This window comes from Lepidochelys kempii, chromosome 6 (genome assembly GCF_965140285.1).
Source record: "Lepidochelys kempii isolate rLepKem1 chromosome 6, rLepKem1.hap1, whole genome shotgun sequence".
In the NCBI taxonomy this organism is placed as follows: Eukaryota; Metazoa; Chordata; order Testudines; family Cheloniidae; genus Lepidochelys; species Lepidochelys kempii.
Window position 1 is genome coordinate 75,715,705 of NC_136385.1, and position 19,383 is coordinate 75,735,087.

General features: G+C 41.3%; 1 protein-coding gene across 3 annotated transcripts in view; it reads left to right on the top strand.

Moving 5' to 3' along the window:
* Nucleotides 1–17,565, top strand: part of KATNBL1 (katanin regulatory subunit B1 like 1) — a 51,434-nt gene extending 33,869 nt beyond the window's left edge. For all 3 annotated transcript variants that reach the window (XM_073348821.2, XM_073348823.2, XM_073348822.1), the window contains exons 3-10: nucleotides 3,162–3,202; nucleotides 3,780–4,059; nucleotides 5,095–5,213; nucleotides 5,436–5,486; nucleotides 5,580–5,669; nucleotides 6,418–6,507; nucleotides 12,220–12,313; nucleotides 14,434–17,565. In XM_073348821.2, the coding sequence (XP_073204922.1) occupies nucleotides 3,162–3,202; nucleotides 3,780–4,059; nucleotides 5,095–5,213; nucleotides 5,436–5,486; nucleotides 5,580–5,669; nucleotides 6,418–6,507; nucleotides 12,220–12,313; nucleotides 14,434–14,466 (798 nt within the window). In that variant the 3' untranslated portion in view covers nucleotides 14,467–17,565. The remainder of the gene's footprint in view (nucleotides 1–3,161; nucleotides 3,203–3,779; nucleotides 4,060–5,094; nucleotides 5,214–5,435; nucleotides 5,487–5,579; nucleotides 5,670–6,417; nucleotides 6,508–12,219; nucleotides 12,314–14,433) is intronic.
* The last annotated feature ends 1,818 nt before the right edge of the window (nucleotides 17,566–19,383 follow it).

Here is a 19,383-nt window from a genome sequence, read left to right on the forward strand (position 1 = left end):
GCCTTCCTGGCGCACAACACTATCCAGGACATCTATAGAGCTGCGACGTGGTCCTCTGTACACATGTTCATGGCACATTATGCCATCACTCAGCAGGCCGACACTGGCTTCGGCAGAGCTGTTTTGCAATCTACATGTTCACAAAATCCTACCCGCCTCCAGGGGTACTGCTTGGGAGTCACCTAATGAGCAAGCACTCGAAGAAAAAAAGACAGTTACCTTTTCCGTAACTGATGTTCTTCGAGATGTGTTGCTCATGTCCGTTCCACAACCCGTCCTCCTTTAACCTCCTTCCCCACTGTCGGAGTTTCCAGCAAGAAGGAACTGAGGGTGGGTGGAGCCAATAGCGCCCCTTATACCGCGCCATGTGGGTGTCAGTGCAGAGGGTGCCAGAGCCAGTCCCCTACAGATACTGCTAAGGGAAAAACTTCCGGCACTGGTGCATGTGGCGAGCGCACACACCTAATACGGAATGGACAGTCTCGAAGAACACCAGTTACAGAAAAAGTAACTGACTTTTTTTTTTTTTTTAAACAAACGTCATCAGCATGGAAGCATGTCCTCTGGAATGGTGGCCAAAACATGAAGGGGCATAGGAATGTTTAGCATATCCGGCACAAAAATACCTTGCAATGCCGGCTATAGAAGTGCAATGCAAATACCTGTTCTCACTTTCAGATGACATTGTAAATAAGAAGCAGGCAGCAGTATCTCCTGCAAATGTAAACGACCTTGTTTATCTTTGCGATTGGCTGAATAAGAAGTAGGACTGAGTGGACTTGTAAGCTCTGAAGTTTTACATTGTTTTGTGTTTGAGTGCAGTTATATAACAAAAAAACCTACATTTGTAAGTTACGCTTTCACAATAAAGAGATTGCACTACAGTACTTGTATGAGGTGAATTGAAAAATACTATTTCTTTTATTTATCATTTTACGGTGCAGATATTTGTAATAAAAATATGAGCACTGTACACTTTGTATTCTGTGTTGTAATTTAAATCAATATATTAGAAAATGTTGAAAAACATCCACAAATATTTAATAAATTTCAATTGGTATTCTATTGTTTAACAGTGCCATTAAAACTGGGATTAATTTTTTTAATTGCGACTAATTTTTTTGAGTTAATCGCGTGAATTAACTGCGATTAATCTACAGCCCTAGTTCAGAGCACACTCCTGAACTGTTAATGCGTGTCACCAGGATCCACAGGGACTGTTAGTCCACAGCAGGCTAATGTATGGTATATTCACACCCCAGCTTGTTGCAAACTAATTGTTCGTGTAGACAAACCCTAAGTGGATGTTAACATAAATTTTAAATTTAAATTGAATATATGCACAAAATTCCTAAAGACTTTAACATGAGCTATAGATTTAAATAGAATATTAAAGCAATTGGATAATCTTTATATAGTTTTGCAAGTCTTATGAACACAATACGTGTTCATATGAAAATTATTTAATCTTTATCACTCTAGAACAGGGGTGGGCAAACTTTTTGGCCTGAGGGCCACATCAGGGTTGCAAAACGGTATGGAGGGCCGGGTAGGGAAGGCTGTGCCTCCGCAAACAGCCTGGCCCCCTCCCACTTCCCACCCCCAGACTGCCCCCCTCAGAACTCCCAACCTCTCCAACCCTCCCCCCCCCCGCTCCTTGTCCCCGATCACCCCGACCCCTGTCCACACCCTGGCCCCCTGACAGGCCCCCTGTGACCCCCGACCCATCCCTAACTGCCCCCCAGGGCTGCACAGTCCCCCCGGGGACCCCACCCCCTATCCAACTCCCTTGCTCCCTGTTTCCTGACCGGCCCCCACCCCTGAACCTCCGCCCCATCCAACCACCCCCTGTCCCTTGACTGCCCCCTGAGACCTCCTGCCCCTTATCCAACCTCCGCCCCCTTACCATGCCAGCGGCAGGACGGTTTATTGGAAAGACTGAGAGGTGGGCGGGTGCAGGCTGCACTGCCCGAGCGGCAGCGAAGGGGAGACAGCGGGGGGGAGGGGCCAGGGGCTAGGCAGGACAGTCCCACTGGCCGGATGTGGCCTGCAGGCCGTAGTTTGCCCACCTCTGCTCTAGAACCTTAATCCTCTTTAAAAATCTCTACTGGCTAGAGATTCCAAATACTAAAATAAAGTGGGAGGTTACAAGTTAATTTTTAAATGAGAAAATTACTGTCAAGAATAAAGAAAAGGAGTACTTGTGGCACCTTAGAGACTAACAAATTTATTTGAGTATAAGCTTTCGTGTCATGTCAGGGTTCCTTCCCCACTCTGAACTCTAGGGTACAGATGTGGGGACCCGCATGAAAGACCCCCTAAGCTTATTTCTACCAGCTTAGATTAAAACTTGCCCAAGGCACAAGGCTTATGCTCAAATAAATTTGTTAGTCTCTAAGGTGCCACAAGTACTCCTTTTCTTTTTGCGGATACAGACTAACACAGCTGCTACTCTGAAAACGGTCAAGAATGTGATTTTCATTTTAAAGGTTTTTGTAATGAAGATTAGTTATCTTCAAACATTTATATGCTTAATTTTTAAAAGGTTCATCTATAATCTATACAGCAAAATCTTGATTTAGTGTTGAAGGATATCTGCAGTTCCTTTGATTATCCATACTTATTCAATGCATGAATGTTAGTACATGAACCTGTTCCAGATAGGTGAAGATGGAATAATCAAGATTATATTGTATATAACTAGCTATAAACTGGTATGTTTTCTCTTTATGCCTCCATCCTTACCCAATCCTGGCAACCAATATATTAAAAAGGTTTGTGGCTTGTAAATTAATTTGATACAGGTGACTTTTCTTTATCACAATCTCACTACCAAATTTAGATAATTTATATTGATCACACTCCTCCACCACACTTGTAGAAAGGGAAATTATCTCTGATGTCACAATCCTACCACTCACCAAAGACATCATAATCCCATCTCTGAACAAGATGCTCATAGGGCAACTGTGGAGGGGTAGCTACACCTTTTCAAACCTATGCATCTTTCACAGATACAAGCCAGCGGGAACAAATTAACAAAGGCCACTGCTGTACTCGGTTGGGGGTTGGAAAACATTAGTAAAGCAATAAAAGTGGGGGTGTTCTGTTAAACCGTGGAATTGTTTTTTAAGCCTTCTTATAATACTGTTTTTCCATAGGGTAAGAAATCTCCAAAACAGTTGGCTTCTTACACAAACAGGTAGGAGAGCTACTGTTTAGAATCTGAGGGGGAAAAGGGGCAAAACTATCACTTTTTAGAACTGTTTCTTGGATCTTTGTTTTAAAAATACTAATAAAAACAAGAAATTATTTGAGATCCTTGTACTTCTATATAGGGTCCTTCAAAAGCTTATAGGAATAGTAGTGGTCAATAACTCCATTGTTGGGGTGGATTTTAAGTTCTTTCTTGGGAGCTTTCTGCCATATCAAAGGGAAAGCCATCAGATTAGATCCAATGTAGGAACTCCGCTTTTGAGGGCATAAATCAACCCTTCAATTTTGTTGCTTGAATTATTCTCATTCCTGGAATACTACATATGGGCCTTCAGATAAATACAGGGAGGGATATTAACAGAAGTTGTCACTATGCAAATGACCTAATTAAAGTCTTAAAGCTTCAGAAAGATAGCAAATTACTGTTTTTGGAAAATAAAATCATTTGATTAAAATAATCTTTAGATTTAAGGCTTAAATCCATTAAAATATCTTAGTGTTTAATGACTGTGAATTATACATAACATTTTACTTGATTTCTCATGAATATTCTCTTGTTGCAGAACAACAGTTGGACAAACTGTGACCAGCTCCCCTTTTCTTTTCAAAGTAGTATATTGTAAAAGAAAAGTTCACTGTTATACTCCAAAACCTTGTTACAGAAAAAAACAGTTCCCTAAAGTCAGGGGCTGTGAAATGGCAAATAAGGAAAATGAACTGGCTTGTGCAGGTAATCTGCCGGCAAAACTACACGACAGTCATACGCTTTTATTAAATGCCAGTGATTCTGGCTCCGCTCAAACACAAGGTCCCTCATCAAAATACAGTGGATTTTTTTCAGAGGTAAGTCAAGTTTGCAGAAGTCTTTCTTTTAATACAGTTGATGCCGATCACCTCAGTCCATTATTTTCATTTTGGTTTTATTACATTAGCTGCAGATGCTTTTAAAGAGACTGTAATTAGTCTTAACTTATGGACCAATAAAAGAAATGAACGTTAAGTGAGTGTTTTGGAAGTAAATTTCTGCCAGGGAATGAATGGGTGGGAAGCAGACGAAAAACAGTATCCTTCACAGGAGTATTTGACCAAGCCCTGTGAATGCATGTAGTGTCACTTCTTGTAATTGGCTCAGAAGGCCAGATAATTTGTATGCCATAATAAATTTTAATGAGTGACCTGAAAGAAAACCATAATTAAAATCACTTAAATGCTGAATGCTGTCCTTTTATATTTGTGTAGATTCTCTGCACTACTTCCTAGGTGACCATGTATTGAGAGATGTGGGTGATGTAATGCTGTAAACATCTTCCAAAGTGTTTCTCTGTTATTAGTCAAAGATGTGTTGTAACTAGGTACATAAAAGAATGTATAGGTTTAAATTACTGTATAGGGACAAGATTTTCTGTAATGAGTTCTTAAATAGGCTCCTAAATCCTTGTTTAGACATCTAAATAAGTACAATGACATTTTTTCAAAATTGCTGGACATCAAGCAGGTCCCATGGAAATCTGAGAGATTTGCAGGTGCTTGACACCTCTGAATGTCAGGTCACTTACTTAGATATCTAACTTTAGGAACATTTTTTAAATGGTGGACCAGAGTAATAAATCTATTTGTGTTGCATTTTTTTTTATTAAAGGGAAACTTATGAGCTGTTATTGGTTTAAAAAAGATAATAATACTTAGTGTTTTGGACCTCTGCATTTGAAGATTACTTGATTTACCTGTATTACAAAAATTTAAAATTCCTTCTACACAAATAAGATTTGTCACCATTTGGCTAGAAAAACTATGTCAGTGTAATTATATTGCAGGAATTCATTGTGCAATAACTAACCAATATTTAAGTTTGAAAACCTTTTTGTTTCTTAAATACAGGTTTCCCAGGACCATGATACTATGGCACAAGTTCTTTTTAGTAGAAATCTGAGACTGAATGTAGCTTTAACCTTCTGGAGAAGGAGAAGTATAAGTGAACTCATAGCCTATTTAGTGAGGTAAACTGAGTGGTCTGTTTTTTAAGTTTTTATTTTTTAAATTCTTCTCCAATGCAGTAGCCATCCCAAGCCTGCTGCAGCACTGTAAACTTTATTTAACTTGAAACAACTTGTAACTTAGCTACAATTCCTGATGTTTTTTTTTAAAATTAATCCTAGTGGAATTACACAGTATAAGATAATCAACTAGTAATCTAACCTATTTTTCCTTAATGTCTCTAGGATACAGGATCTTGGAGTAGTGGTAGATTGCCTTCCGGTACTTACTAGCAGGTAAAAAAAAAAAAAAAACCAGGAGGAGGGAGTTTGAACAAGGTTCAAATGAATTGATCCAAGTTCATGTACTTTAACATTACTTTATTTTAGTTTACAGGAAGAAAAACCATATATTTCAGTTGGCTGCTGTGTAGATCTATTTCCTTTAGTAAAATCTCTGCTTAAAAGCAAATATGAAGAGTAAGTATCAAAATGAATCACAATATTAATATTTTATATCAGAACCTTCAGAATGGTTCAAAAGAATCATTCCCCACCAGACTCTTGGTCATGAACTCCTCCTCCAATCCAAAGTGAATAAAGTAGTCTTCATGGGCGCTGATACACTTTTCTTCCCTTCAACTCCCCCACAGAAGTATCTCAGCATAGTAGTGGATCCTCCTGCTGTTCACTTCCCCACTCCTTCCATGCAGGAAGCACTCTGCAGGGATTACTCTTCTGGTGTAAATCCCTATCCCCGTTTCCTCCAGGCCCAGTCCCCGAGTGGTGCAAAAAGCGCAAGTTTTTTTGTTTTTGTTTGTTTGTTTTTAGCCAAGGGTTCTCCACAGCTGCAGAGGAGGAAGCTGTCTTTGCCCTTGTTTCAAAATGTATTCACAAACACTAAAATCTTGTAGACCCAGCACCAAAGTCTTGATTCCAAGTTATGAGACTACCTGATGGAACATTCTGATGCAGAACATCTTAACATCCTTTATTATGTGAGGTTGCCTCATCATTTCAAAGTAGAAAATACATAAAGGAATTAAAATGTGAAATGATTTTCCTTCATGATTTTTCCAATTGCGTTGTCACCTTCTGAGCTTTATAATCTTTTAGTTAACCCTCAAGTAAAAGGGAGTCTGTTTACCTCTCCTTTCAGTTGGTGGATATGGTGTCCATCTGCACCAAAGGGAGGGTAGGTACATAATATCTAAATATGTTATTACAGGTATGTGATAGTTGGTCTAAACTGGCTCCTAGCTGTCATTAAGAGATGGTGGTCAGAACTGTCTGCACACATGGAAAAAGTAAAAGATGGGTGAGTATGATATCATGGTATTGTCACTCATTACTGTAGTAGTGTAGTTATTCAAAAGCTGCATTAAATTTATTCAGACTGTTTTGTCCTATCATCACAAGGCTCAGATATGTGTTCTCCCAAAATGAAAAAGCTTCAGGCAACATATAATAACGTGAAAGTAAAAACTTCACTTCTTCAAGTGATGGTCTCTACGTGTATTCCACATGTGGGTATGCGTGCACACCATGCGCCTCTGTCCGGAAGCTTTCTCCAAGCAGTGTCCACTGACCCACACATGTGCGATACGTCTCCTCATGCTCCTGACAGAGGAGGGTATATGTGGCAGTGCAGGCCGACACCACTCCAGTTCGTTCTTATTGCCACATTATCTGAGTCGAAACCCGTATTCCTCCTTCACTCTTATCCAGATAAGAGAGTTGCCTTTCACTGTTGTAAATAGTTTTATACTTACAATAGTTAATATAGTTATTTATGGTTGTATGACTCAACCCCTTGCCACCCAGAGACTATGCCGAGGATCTCAGGCTTCAAGAACTGCATCTCCTGCCCTTGTTCCTTTTTCATCAGTGATGAGCATCAACAGTGCCTATATTGTCCGGGAGAAACACTTTGCCAAGATGTGTGCAACATCTATAAGCCCTTCCTGTTCAGAACTTAAGAGGCCTTTGATCTCCGGCTTGGCAAGTTCCTACTGGAACAGGCAATGAGGCCACAGATGCACTCAGATCCTGGCCAAGGAGACCCTCCAGTCCAGCAGCCTCCACATGCCTGAATGCAGAATTACCAACTCTGATGAGCAAGGACAAGTCCCACCACACGAGCAAGAAACACCCTCATGGGCACAACAGCAGATCCTCACAGCAGACAGCTCATAAGAGACGCATTCCCTCCCTGAGCTGTGCAAGGTCAGGTGAGATGTCACAAGCAGATCCTGCGGAACCAATGCCAGAGACCGCCCCCAACCCGGCCGGAGGGTAAGACTAAGAAGAAGTAGGATCTCTCAGGACCGCCAGTGGCCTCAGTACCAGGACACTTAGCGTGCCCATCTATTACTGCAGCTCTGGATACTCCATCAGTGCCACTTTACCACCACCTGCATAGGACTATGGAGCCGGATTCCCTCTGGAGTCTCCATGGGCACTATGCAGACTCAGACATTCTTATCTCCAGAGGCGGTGATCCTGCCATACTTGCAGTCCGCACTCCTCTCGAGCCCATCCATTCTCCAGGACATCCCCACACCAGAGGACAAACTGCTGCTCCTGCTGCAGGAAAGGCCCCTTCCATGTTCATTGGACTGGGACCTTCCAGTACCAATGGTCCTGCCGTTTCCACTGGAACGGTCATCTGACTCTGAGGAATTCCAGGACTTAACTCAGCTAGTTTCGCCTTTGCCTCACAGGAGCCTAAACAGGCAGCTGAAGCAACCCTACCCACCTGGCTAGGACCCCTGAGGGAAGCCTGGTATTGCTTCCCCATGGACCCACCCAGACCAATGGACCACGCGTTCTGGCCCTACTGGAAATGCTGGGACCTGTACTACATATTCCCAGCACCATTTCAAGGTTCTTATCGTGCCTCTCACACACATCAGCCTGCTCCGTCAGTTTATGAGGAGGAAGACGTGGAACCAGTGCCACTGGTTCCAACTGGAGCCACCTCATCATTAGCCGAGGCAGTCATCCATTTGCTGCTCTGTCCGCCAGATGATCAGCAGTACCATGAACATCTGCAGCGGGTGGCTACCAACTTGCAGATTCTGCTGGAGGAAGTCAGGATCCTCAACAACATCTCCTGGACATCCTCCAGCCACTGGAACTCTCCAGAGTGGCCCTCCCTATAAACAAGGCCATCCTGGAACCGGACAGTGTGACACACTCCAGCATCACGTGCCTCCACCCCCGAGGGATGCTACTTTGGGCCGGCTAAAGGCCCTTTCATCGGTGGGTCTGCAATTCTGCATAGTGAACTACCAATCTGTGCTAGCTAAGTACAACTTCAACACGTATGGCAGGCTGGCAGAGTTTAGGGACGAGCTCCCTGTGTAGGATCAGGCCCAGTTCCAGGCCCTAGTGGATGTGGGGAGGCAGGTGGCAAAGGACACCCTCCAGGCAGTAGTGGATGCCAGCCAACACTGCTTCCCGTTCCTTAGCCACCGGACTAGTGCTGCGCAGGGATCCGTGGCTTCAGTCTCCGATGCTAACCACCTGATTGCCAGTCATCTTCAGCAGCCATCTTCCCTTTTTTGCCCACAGTTGGGGCAAAATCACCACAGACAGTTAGGTACTGGAGATCATCCATCACAGATGCTCCATAGAGTTTCTTTCATTCCCACCTGACCCCCTTCAAGGGATCCTTCCCATCAGTTGATTCTTCAGCAGGAAACATAGTGAGATAGAGAGTGTCCCACTTCAATACCAGGAAAGGTGATTCTATGCACCATACTTCTTCCTTCTGAAAAAAAGCAGAGGGTGGATACCAATCCTATCAGCTAACTACATTAATCAGAAAGTTGAAATTCCGCATGGTTACATTGTCATTGATAATCTCCTCCCTCCAAGAGGGAGCTTGGTTCACAGCTCTCTACATGAAAGATGCACGCTTCCATATAGACATCCACCTGTCTCACAGGAAATTTCTTCGTTTCATAGGGGGACATCAACACTATCAATTTCGCATCCTTCCCTTCGGAATAGTGACAGCACCATGCGTCTTTTCGAAGGTATTTGCGCTCAGAGCGGCTCGGATGAGATGCTGTTCCCTTACCTGGACAATTAACTCCTTGTGGGACATTTTTGACAACAATTTTTCTCCACTATCCAATCTCTTAGAAGACTCTTGGCCTCCCTAGGGATCTGTGTGAATGAAGACAAGTCCGTTTTACCACCCATGCGGACAATAAATTTTATTGGAGACTGGACTTAGTTGCTGCATAGGCCTTCGTCCTAGCAATGATGAGCACCCTGATTGCCTACATTTGCAGCAAACCCCACACAATAGTCAGCTAATGCTTCTCTCTTGGGGCACATGGCAGCCTGCACCCATGACGCCTCTTGCAAGACTCCACCTGTAGTGCCTACAGACCTGGCTCCACCTGACCTACAAGCTGACCAGGGACCACACCGACTCCAGAGTCGCTGTTCCGTTGGATGTTCTGACCTCTCTTGTTTGGTGGTCCAATCCATCAAGGTCATGATCAGGATCCCCTTCAAGCCTCCCACTCCGAAGGCCACCATCATGATGCCCACCTGAACCACTACATGGTGCAGGGCACGTGGACACTGAGGGAAGCCAGGTTACTCAGGGCAGTCCGTCTCTCCTGCAAAGCCTTCCTTTTCCTCATATATGATCTCCACATACAAATCCTTTCAGACAACATTGCCATGGTGGTCTGCATGAATAAGCAGGGGACAGGAGGAGACCAGATCTCGTTCCCTCTGCTCAGAGTCGATCAGACTGTGTAATTGGTGCATCAGAAATTAGGTTACCATACAGGCTCTGTATCTTCCAGGCACCCAGAATTCCTTGGCAGAAGCACTGAGCAGGACTCTCCACAATGGGAACTACACTGACCACCCTCTTCACATGGTGGGGTATTCCCACCTAGGACCTCTGTGTCATATGTGAATCAGAAGCTCCCTATGTATTCCTTAAGGGACACCATGGGAAGAGACTCTCCGGGAGCAGGAGAGCATCCCCTTGAGATGGGCGACCTTCAATATGCCTTCCCTCATTCCCCTGTTGCCTCAAGTTCTCAGGAAGGTGTGTGGGGACAGAGCCACATCATCCTCCTAACTCTCTACTGTCCCTGACAGTTCTGGTTCACAGACTTCCTGAAGCTCTCTACCCAACTATTGGTCAGGCTCCGGTTGTTACTGGATCTTCTCACACAAGACCAGGGCAGACTCAAACATCCTCAGAGTCTGGTGTTTGGATGGGCATCTGACATAGACTGTGCGTGTTCTGCCCAGATCCAGCAGATCCTTAACCAGAGCAGAAAATAATCCACCAGAACATGGTATCAGGCAAAGTGGCATCACTTTCTGGAGTGAGCCTACTGCCACCACCATTCCCCAGACATGGTGACCATCTTTGTCACCCTAGATTACCTCCTTTCCCTGAAAACGTTGGGCTTAGCTCTCAGCGTGATCCAGGTGCACCTGGAAGCACCTAGCACCGTCCTCTCTCCCCCCAGTGGACAGATGCTCCATCTTTACGCACCCTACAATGGTACTATTCATGAAAGGCCTGCTCAAAATCTTTCCACTGGTTCCAGTGAGGTGTGGATTTGGCAACCTTAACCTCATCCTGTCAGCCTTCACAAGACCACCTTTCAAACCTTTGGCAACCTGTACCATGACCCACCTTTCCATGAAAGTGGCATTCCTGGCTGGTTGCTATCACTTCAGACAGAAGGGTCAGTGAACTAGCAGCCATGATGGCAGACCCCCTAAATGATCTTCCACAAATGAAAACTTTCATTGAGACTACACCCCAAAGTTCTCCCCAAGGTTGTGTCAGAATTCCATCTCAACCAGTTTATTCACTTATCTGTGTTCTACCCAAACCACACGCCTCCCCACAGACAAGAGATTACACTCCCTCGATGTCAGGCGGGCCCTGGTATTCTACCTACAAAGAACTAAACCCTTTCAAAAGTAACCAAGACTCTTTGTGGCTATGGCAGCAAGATCAAGGGGCCAAGCCATATACTCACAGAGGATCTCTCAGTGGGTCTCAGGCTGCATACTGATATGCTACAAAATATCAACCCCCTCCCACCCTCCGAGGGTGTTACAGCTCATACTGTATAGGCACAGGCCACTTCTTTGGCTTCGTTAGCTGTTGTTCCATGGCAAGATATCTGCAAAGCCACAAGTGGTGTTCTGTACACGTTTACAACACACTATGCCCTGGATCATGAGATGAGCTATATTGCAAATGGCTTTAGCATCAGCCTTCTCGCACTCAACACCATCCTGATCAGTGCTCGCAGGTCACCCACGTAGGGACCATCACTCAAAGAGAAGGAGGTTACTTCTTGTAAGTAGAAGTTCTTTGTGATGTGTGGTCACTATCTGTATTCCACTACCTGCCTCCTTCCCTTCTGCTTCGGACTCTAATACACTGTGGTAAAAGGAGGAACTGGAGTGGCATCAACCCGCGGTGCCCCTTATGTCCTCAGTCAGGAATGCGAGGAGACATACGGCTTATGTGCGGGTCAACGGACACTGCTTGGAGAAAACTTCCGGACTCAGGCGCATGGCGTGCATGCACACCCACATGTGGAATGCAGATAGGGACCATACATCTTGAACGTCCAATTACAGTAAGTAACCTCCTCTTATGTGTTTTGTGACTCTTACTGCTGCACAATATTGCATGATCTAATTACTTTGTCTGACTTTTTTAAAAATAAGTTGATTTATTTTTGTGAAGCAAACAGTGTTCTTCAAAACTTTCATTTTTAAAGGTTCTCAGTGATTTTATATTGGAGTCTTAATAAATGCAAAACTCATACATGAAAGTAATACAAAAACTGGTGAACTTCACTTTAAACAGTAAGTCCAGAAGTCTACACTCTGTCTTGATCTTGCCACTAATGTGATGTAGAATAACGTTCTCTAATACATATCTACCGTAAAACACTTGTTACCAGAGTGATATTCAGATAAATAAAAAGTGCACTTGTGACTGTTTCTCTTCCAGAAATATTCAGATTTTAAAACAACAATTAAGTGGATTGTGGGAACAAGAAAATCATCTAACTCTGGTTCCAGGATATACTGGTAATATAGCTAAGGTAATTTGTTTCCAGTGATGTTCAGTAATCAGTGTAACACTGAATATCCATCTAACTTGACATCAAATATGTATGCATCCCACAAGTGTTACAGGATGTAGAATCTTCAAAATATTTTTCATTTAATGTTCATATAAATCAGAAAAGTTTTTGGTTGGAGAAATCTCAAATGTCTGCTTTACAGTTTCATCTATTAGCAGTGACATGGGGATCTAGTTTGGCTTTCCCATAAACATTTTATTTAAAAAAAACAAAAACAAAAACACATTCCTCCCAATTGGGGAGAGAAAGATATGTTAGGTTGTTTTTTTTATCTGATACTAGTAAGGCACTTGGATATTAGTATAAAAACCTAGATAAGTAGGCAGAATATGAAAGGAGAGAGGTGCTTCTTTAAATATTGACATACCAATATATGTGTACTGCAGGATCGAGAATCTTAAATACCTGCTGCATCTTTGGGTTTAAGTGTTGGGTGGCTGGGCAAAGAGAGAGGGTAACAAGCTTGATAGTTAAAATGTTTCAGGGCTGAGGAAAGAAGCCCACAGCTTTCTAAAGCATGCTAAATGTCTGCCTTCCCCTGCTGCTTGTTCATTGCAACTCTTCACCCTAGTGCAGTGACAGGCCCACTGAGGAGACAGGTGCCTGAGCACCCAATTCTGCAGGCGCTGCTCTTTGCACTCAGAGCTGTAGGACCATGTATTCCTCACACAAACCAATTTGGGATCAACAGGGCTGCACCTAGCCAGAGCCCTCTTCCCAGGAAAGCTCTGACATGGATCAAGTATGGGAAAGGAGGGAGGGTAGGCATTGGCTCAGCTGCATGCTTTGAGCAGTGGAGTGAAAGAGGGGTTCCTGAGTCCAAGAAAGAGAGTAAGAGGACAAACCTGGGAGGGGAGGAAGTTTGCACTGACTAATATTTAGAAATGCATAGCTGTGAGCTTTTCATATAGTACTTACACTACCCACCAAACAGCTTTTCACTAGCTGCTTGTTCATTGGAGGGGAAAAAATGGAGATGCAGTGACTAGTATTTACAAAAGACTATGCATTGTATTGTGAGGTAACAGTGTTGGTGTTTGCTTGTAGTCAGGACCCTTTGTAGAATTCATCTCTGTCATAAAATTCTGTTCCCGTATCTCAGCTTTTTTAAAAAAAAAAAAAAACTTAATGTTTCCAAAATTACCTTGGCTACCATAAAGGATCAGAGTGTAAGTCAGTTCAGTGTTGTCTTCATGAGTCTGCAGATACCCCTAAAGCTATTACGTTAGGCTATGACCTACCTCATTTATCTCAGTTGGAACTTTGTGAAGTCTACAATTCCATGATTAGGGAATTCGCCGTTTTGCTGCATCCAGACTCCTGATATCTTTTGTTTTCCTGCCCTGTTGGGACCTGTCTGTAGCTGCACTCCAGCTGTCCCCACAAGGAGTGCATGCTCCCTGCAATGTTCCATGTAGCCGGGCAGCAGGGGGTCAAGGAGGCAGAACTGGAGTCCAGATTGCAGCCATGGAGTCGTGGGAGGCAAAAACAATTTAAGCTGGTCAACTGAGCTACCTGAAGAGCAGCTCAGCAACCAAAGTCCAGAGATGAGCTATTGAAGCTGGCTACAAACACGTCCCCTTTCTGTGCCATGTGCGGGGAGAAGGAAGTTCTTAGCCCACCTGAACAACACTGAGGAGCAGACACCCAGAGAGTGGAGCTAGGATGCCTGGAGAGCATAGCAGAAGAAGAAAAATATTGTTGAAAATAGTCTAGTAATTTTACATCATGAGTATTTTCAGCTATGTGCCATAGATGTAAGTGTGCATGGGGGAGAAGGGAAATAGACCACATTGATGTTGCTGTGGAATTTGGTCCCAATGTGCTTTTCAGCAGACAGGGTCCTGCCTATACTTTACATAAACTGGAGCCTTACTTTTACTTGTTCTGTGTTTGTACAGCACCTTGTGCAAAGGGCTCCTGGTCCATGACTAGAGCTCTTAGGCACTACTGCAGTGCAAATTACAATATCTTTGTAGTATACTTTGAAATGATTACAATATGCATCCTACCTTATGCATTCTTTATTTCAGCATTGAATTAATGTGACTAACTTTTTTCTTCTTTCTCCTTTTCAGGATGTAGGTGCTTATCTATTACAGCTACACTGAGATGCTTGGAGAACTGGGGAGTGCATATTTGTCTAAATAATCTTTTTAAATATCCCTGGATTTATACACTATTTCCAAAATATATCTCTTCTAAGAACTGTTGGCAGAAGAGGAATGGACTTTCAAAAACTGTTTAATGAAACCACTAACAAAATCCTAACAATCTACTTCACATTGAAGTGGAAAAATGCCTAATAGGAGCAGCTTTTACTTCAATGAGGTGAAAGTGCACTATGAAAACTATATGCCTTTGCTGTATTTGGGATTTGTTCAGTTACTTGGTAAAGTCATTTTAAGTGCTGCTGTGTTTCACTGCAATATTGCATAAAGGAATATAAATTCTATCATCACGAAGACAAAACTGCAGAACCAGTTATAAGGAACCAACAAGACCAATCACCACCATAAGAAGGTTTTAAACTGTTTCACAAGAAAAGTTAAAATGTGCAGCTATCTTCCAGTTACGTTGAAAAAACTTTGAAATGTTTTAGTATCTTGTTTTAATCAAACTATTAAAGATGGTTTTTGTTTGCACTATTAAGAAACTGTATACAGCAAGATGCCTTAATTACTGATGTTCGAAAAAGCCAATTTATTAAGATACAAAATATATCGATTAGAATCAAGACATGATGAAAAACTGCTCTAAAAATCAGGGGTTCACACTATGTAAAACTCACTTGTGAAGCATTTGCACATTTTTTTTTTTAAATCAAATCAATGTTTCCACTATATCTGTTCTTTGGAGAATCGTCAGATGCGTATGACATAATTAGCATATAAAAATACCTGAATTTGTTTGGATAAATGCTTATTACAAATGTCAACAGACTAGTGAATTTATACAGCTAACACTTTTTTTATTGTATGTGGATTTGTAATATATTAATCTTCAGTTCTATATCATTTAAACTACACAGATGAGTAAATGTATTAAATGTTTCTACTGTTTTTCCTTTTGAAGCTTAGATAATTTTACCTGTTTTCTTTTTTCCTAGAACAACTTTTTCCACACTACTTTTTATTATGGATATTTATATCTACTGCTCTAGAAATGTTTACAGCCAGAATAGACCTGTATTTTTTCAGATCTAACAACTTATAGGCTACCTCCTCTAACAATATTTAACACATGGCTTTTACAAAATTAGTTGTTAAAAGTCTGTTTTTTTTCCTGATTAATTAAGATAAATTCAAGCTACCTTAAATCTAAATGGATCCACAATGGAACAAATTCAGTAGCACAGTTTACAGCTATATTTTGTCTTACTGATTGTGATATTTTCGTTTAACCACTATAACTTAACAGCTATGGAAAATCTTGGGGGTTTTAGACTGGCAACTTTCTCTTCTATTTTGAAACGAGTGACCATGCTTGTCCAAATGAAATTCTATGAAGTGCCAACTGTGCACTTAAAACAGAAGCTGAAATGTAGATCTATAGCATGTACCCAGCCAATGACTACATTATTTTTGAATTAAAAATATTATGGAAGTTGTCTTCATGCTTAAATCAGCAATTATAATTACTGTAGTAGCTTAATAGGTGTGCTTTTGCAACTCTGCACAGAAGGGTCTATTGCCAGTCTTTTTTCTTCCCCTACATGGATAGGGGCCCCTCTGCTTTGCAAATAAAACAACTAGAGTATAAATTTTCACTGTGGGAAGCGTAAGGCTCTAGAGTATTACTTCACTTTGAGATTAATCTGCATGATCATAATCACTAACTTTCGAGGGCTAAGTAGAAAAGTGTCTTCTCAATCTGATGTTTATCTTTGTATAGGTAAATACCCTTTAACCCGCCAAAGACTCTGAACATCTCAACAACACGATCATCCTAAGGAACAAGAGATTTAGAGCAGCTCCCAAACTTGACATTGCTCTAGGACAACTTCAGATATAATTGTGGAAGTTGCATTTACCTGTTGACATCATCCAATGATCTTTTTCTTATGAGATGTTATTTCTAAAGTAGTCCTTAGTTGGATTTTCTTCACTAATAAGCTTTTGTAATTTATTCAGATTACTGTAACTAATAGAATTAAAAAGTTAATTTGAACCAAAGTTCTCCTTTCACTAGAAGAATTGAGTGCCATCTATAGAAGTTTATCAAGAAATGTAATTCATGCTCATGTAATTTTGAAACCAAATTTCCTGCTAAAACTAGTCACTTTTCAGTGCGTTAACCGGTGGTATAGAACGAATTCTTAGAGACACTGTAAAGTAAAGATGTTCTCACGCCCCTTACTGCTCCTCTATTATGCATAAAGATGATCTTGAAATTCCTTTCTTTTGATTTTTGTTTTGACGTGCAATTGTGAGAGTTTTTGAATCACTCTGCAAGGTTAGTGAGCTCTAAAAGAGATTAAAACTGTCAGGTTTTCTCCTAGATTTGGTGGCAAGAAAGAAAATCAACCTCAATAAATGGAAGCCTTTCAGAGGGTGACTACAATAATTACTATAAGTAAAATGCACATCTTTTAGTCAGTATCCAGCTTGACTATAGTAACAAAGGCATTGGTTCCAAATGAATGTTGCAGATGGTCATTAGTCTCACCAGATTAGTTAAGAGGACAGTGGTTGTCTCTTGTGGTATCCCTTGTGCCAGCAGTAAAGATAAGACTTGTCTGGAGAACCAACTTAGGCAAATGATTTGTAAACGATGTATGTCTTTCCACAATAAGTTCTGTTTCTGTGGCATTTATAAGAGTACAGTATTAAAAATGCAGTGTCTTTCACATCCCTGCCTTATCTGAATGAGAGCATATCTTAATTTGTGACTGGTAGGGAGCTACTGGACTGTGAAATGAACAAAATTCTTGGTCATTGGTATCAACAGAATTCTAACCAAAGCTTCATTTATCAATCCAGCAAAATAAATAAATATATATAGACTGCTTTACTAGTTAAATGTGTTTTAAAAAAAAAAAAAAGTGGGGGAGGGGCAGCTTAGTTGGAAGTGTCTGGTGCCTACTATTTGCTTTTCACAACTGGCTGGGAATGGGTTGTGCTATAATGGAATGTACTGTGTCTAATGTCAAGTCAAAAAAGTGATACAATGAGTAAAGATGTCAGAATCTGTATAAACTTATAAAATCCTTGTGTAGTGACTGTCTTAATTTATCTGTTCAAGAGTCATTACTGGACCAATGAATAATTCAGTGAGAAAAGAAACTTCCCCCCACTCTCTCTTGCCCGCAGTTGATACTTATTGGTCAACTGGAAGACTCATTATTGTGCCATTTCTTTCCCCTGGCATCTTTTTACTCATAGTAGTTACTCAAGGTGAACTGCAGCTGGTAAAAAGAAATAGTGAGCTTTTGTCCTTTCACTTCTTTAATGTTTTAGGCCTTCATACACTTGCTTTACATACAAGATTCACTAATGAGAAAACTTTGCAAGTGCTGGATTAAAGTTTTGGAGTTCATGTGACAAAAGCATGTATCTACTTGAGGATTAAGGCTCTCACACAGATATGTTTCTTTATATTACATCCCTTGATATGAAATTAATGAGGTCTGAAAAATGAGACTTCACATTGGAGAATGTTCTTTCACTCCAACGTTCACAGAAAGGGCTTGAGGCTATCTTACTAAGAGTTTTGACATGAATTGCAAAACAGCTTGCTTGTTCCCTAAACTGAAGATGGAGAAGCCCTCAGGCAAACTTTGAACTGTGCAAAAGCAACTTCTCAAAGAACCACTTTAAACTGTTGGTATATGAATTCATGTCTAAGTTCTACTAATACTTTGCTGACGACTGAACTTGGAAAAAGCCAAAGTGGACACAAAAGAGTGCTTTACTGATGCTGTATAACTCATTTTGAAGGAGCTAAGTGAACATACCTTTTCCTAAATAGCAATTAAAATAGTAACCATCTAGAAGTGGAAAACCCTTAACTCAAAGGGTAGATTCTGTAGCTTACATCTTCCTAATATCATAGATAAAATATTTTTCCTGTGGTTTTGGTATCCCAAAACATAACAGACTGATTTCTCCAGGAGTGTGTTTACGAGGCTGAGTGTTTTAACTAGACTGTTGCCCCCTTCTGATAGCTCTTTTCCATTCTGTAAGCTGCATTCCTATTGATTTGGTATTGCACTATTCATAGAGAAAGATGAGCCTCAAGAACAAAAGAGTAATGATCAGAAAAGATTTACTTGCTCTGTTGTGTTAGTGATTAACAGCCCAAGATTGCAGCTTTGCTTCACACCACATGTATCTAAAAGAGGCCTGCATTTTATTCTGGCAACATGTGAGGGTGTCCAAACTCTCAACTCTAATATCAAAGGTAGAAAGTTTGGGAGTGTAGTAGCTATAGTATATTTGTTTCTGTATTTTTTATATCCAGTTATTAATAAATACACAAACTAGATTACTAGATACTCTTGTCAAAAATTGACTCGGTAGGTAAAAATACAGAAACATGCAAATTAGACCACTGTTGTAAAACTGCTCCAACTTCTGTATAAGAGTTCTTCAAATCTAGCTTAGGTTCTTCACTGTTGGGGAAGCTTTAACAGTTGTGGGATATCTTGGTCAGCTTCCTAGTGAACAGGTATGCACATCATAAAAACTACTTCAGAAATTGCACCTGTTTTGGCAGCCTTGGCAAAGAACAAGGACTGCATGGACAGGGAGACTAAATTATCTCTCAAATGTAGTTGTTGTTCTCGATAACAGCTGAGGGTACATTAGCAAAGTACCAGAGGAATACTTAGACTGCCAAAGCTCATATGGTCCCTGTTTTTTGGATTAGAAAGATTCTTGTTCTATACTGTTCTCTATATTGCCATAATGCCTAGGAGACCTAGTCATGGCCTACGACCCAATTGTGCTAGGCACTTCATACACACAGAAAAAAGATTGTGCCTGCTCCACCAGAATTTCTCATTTTAAATTAACATGGATCTTTTA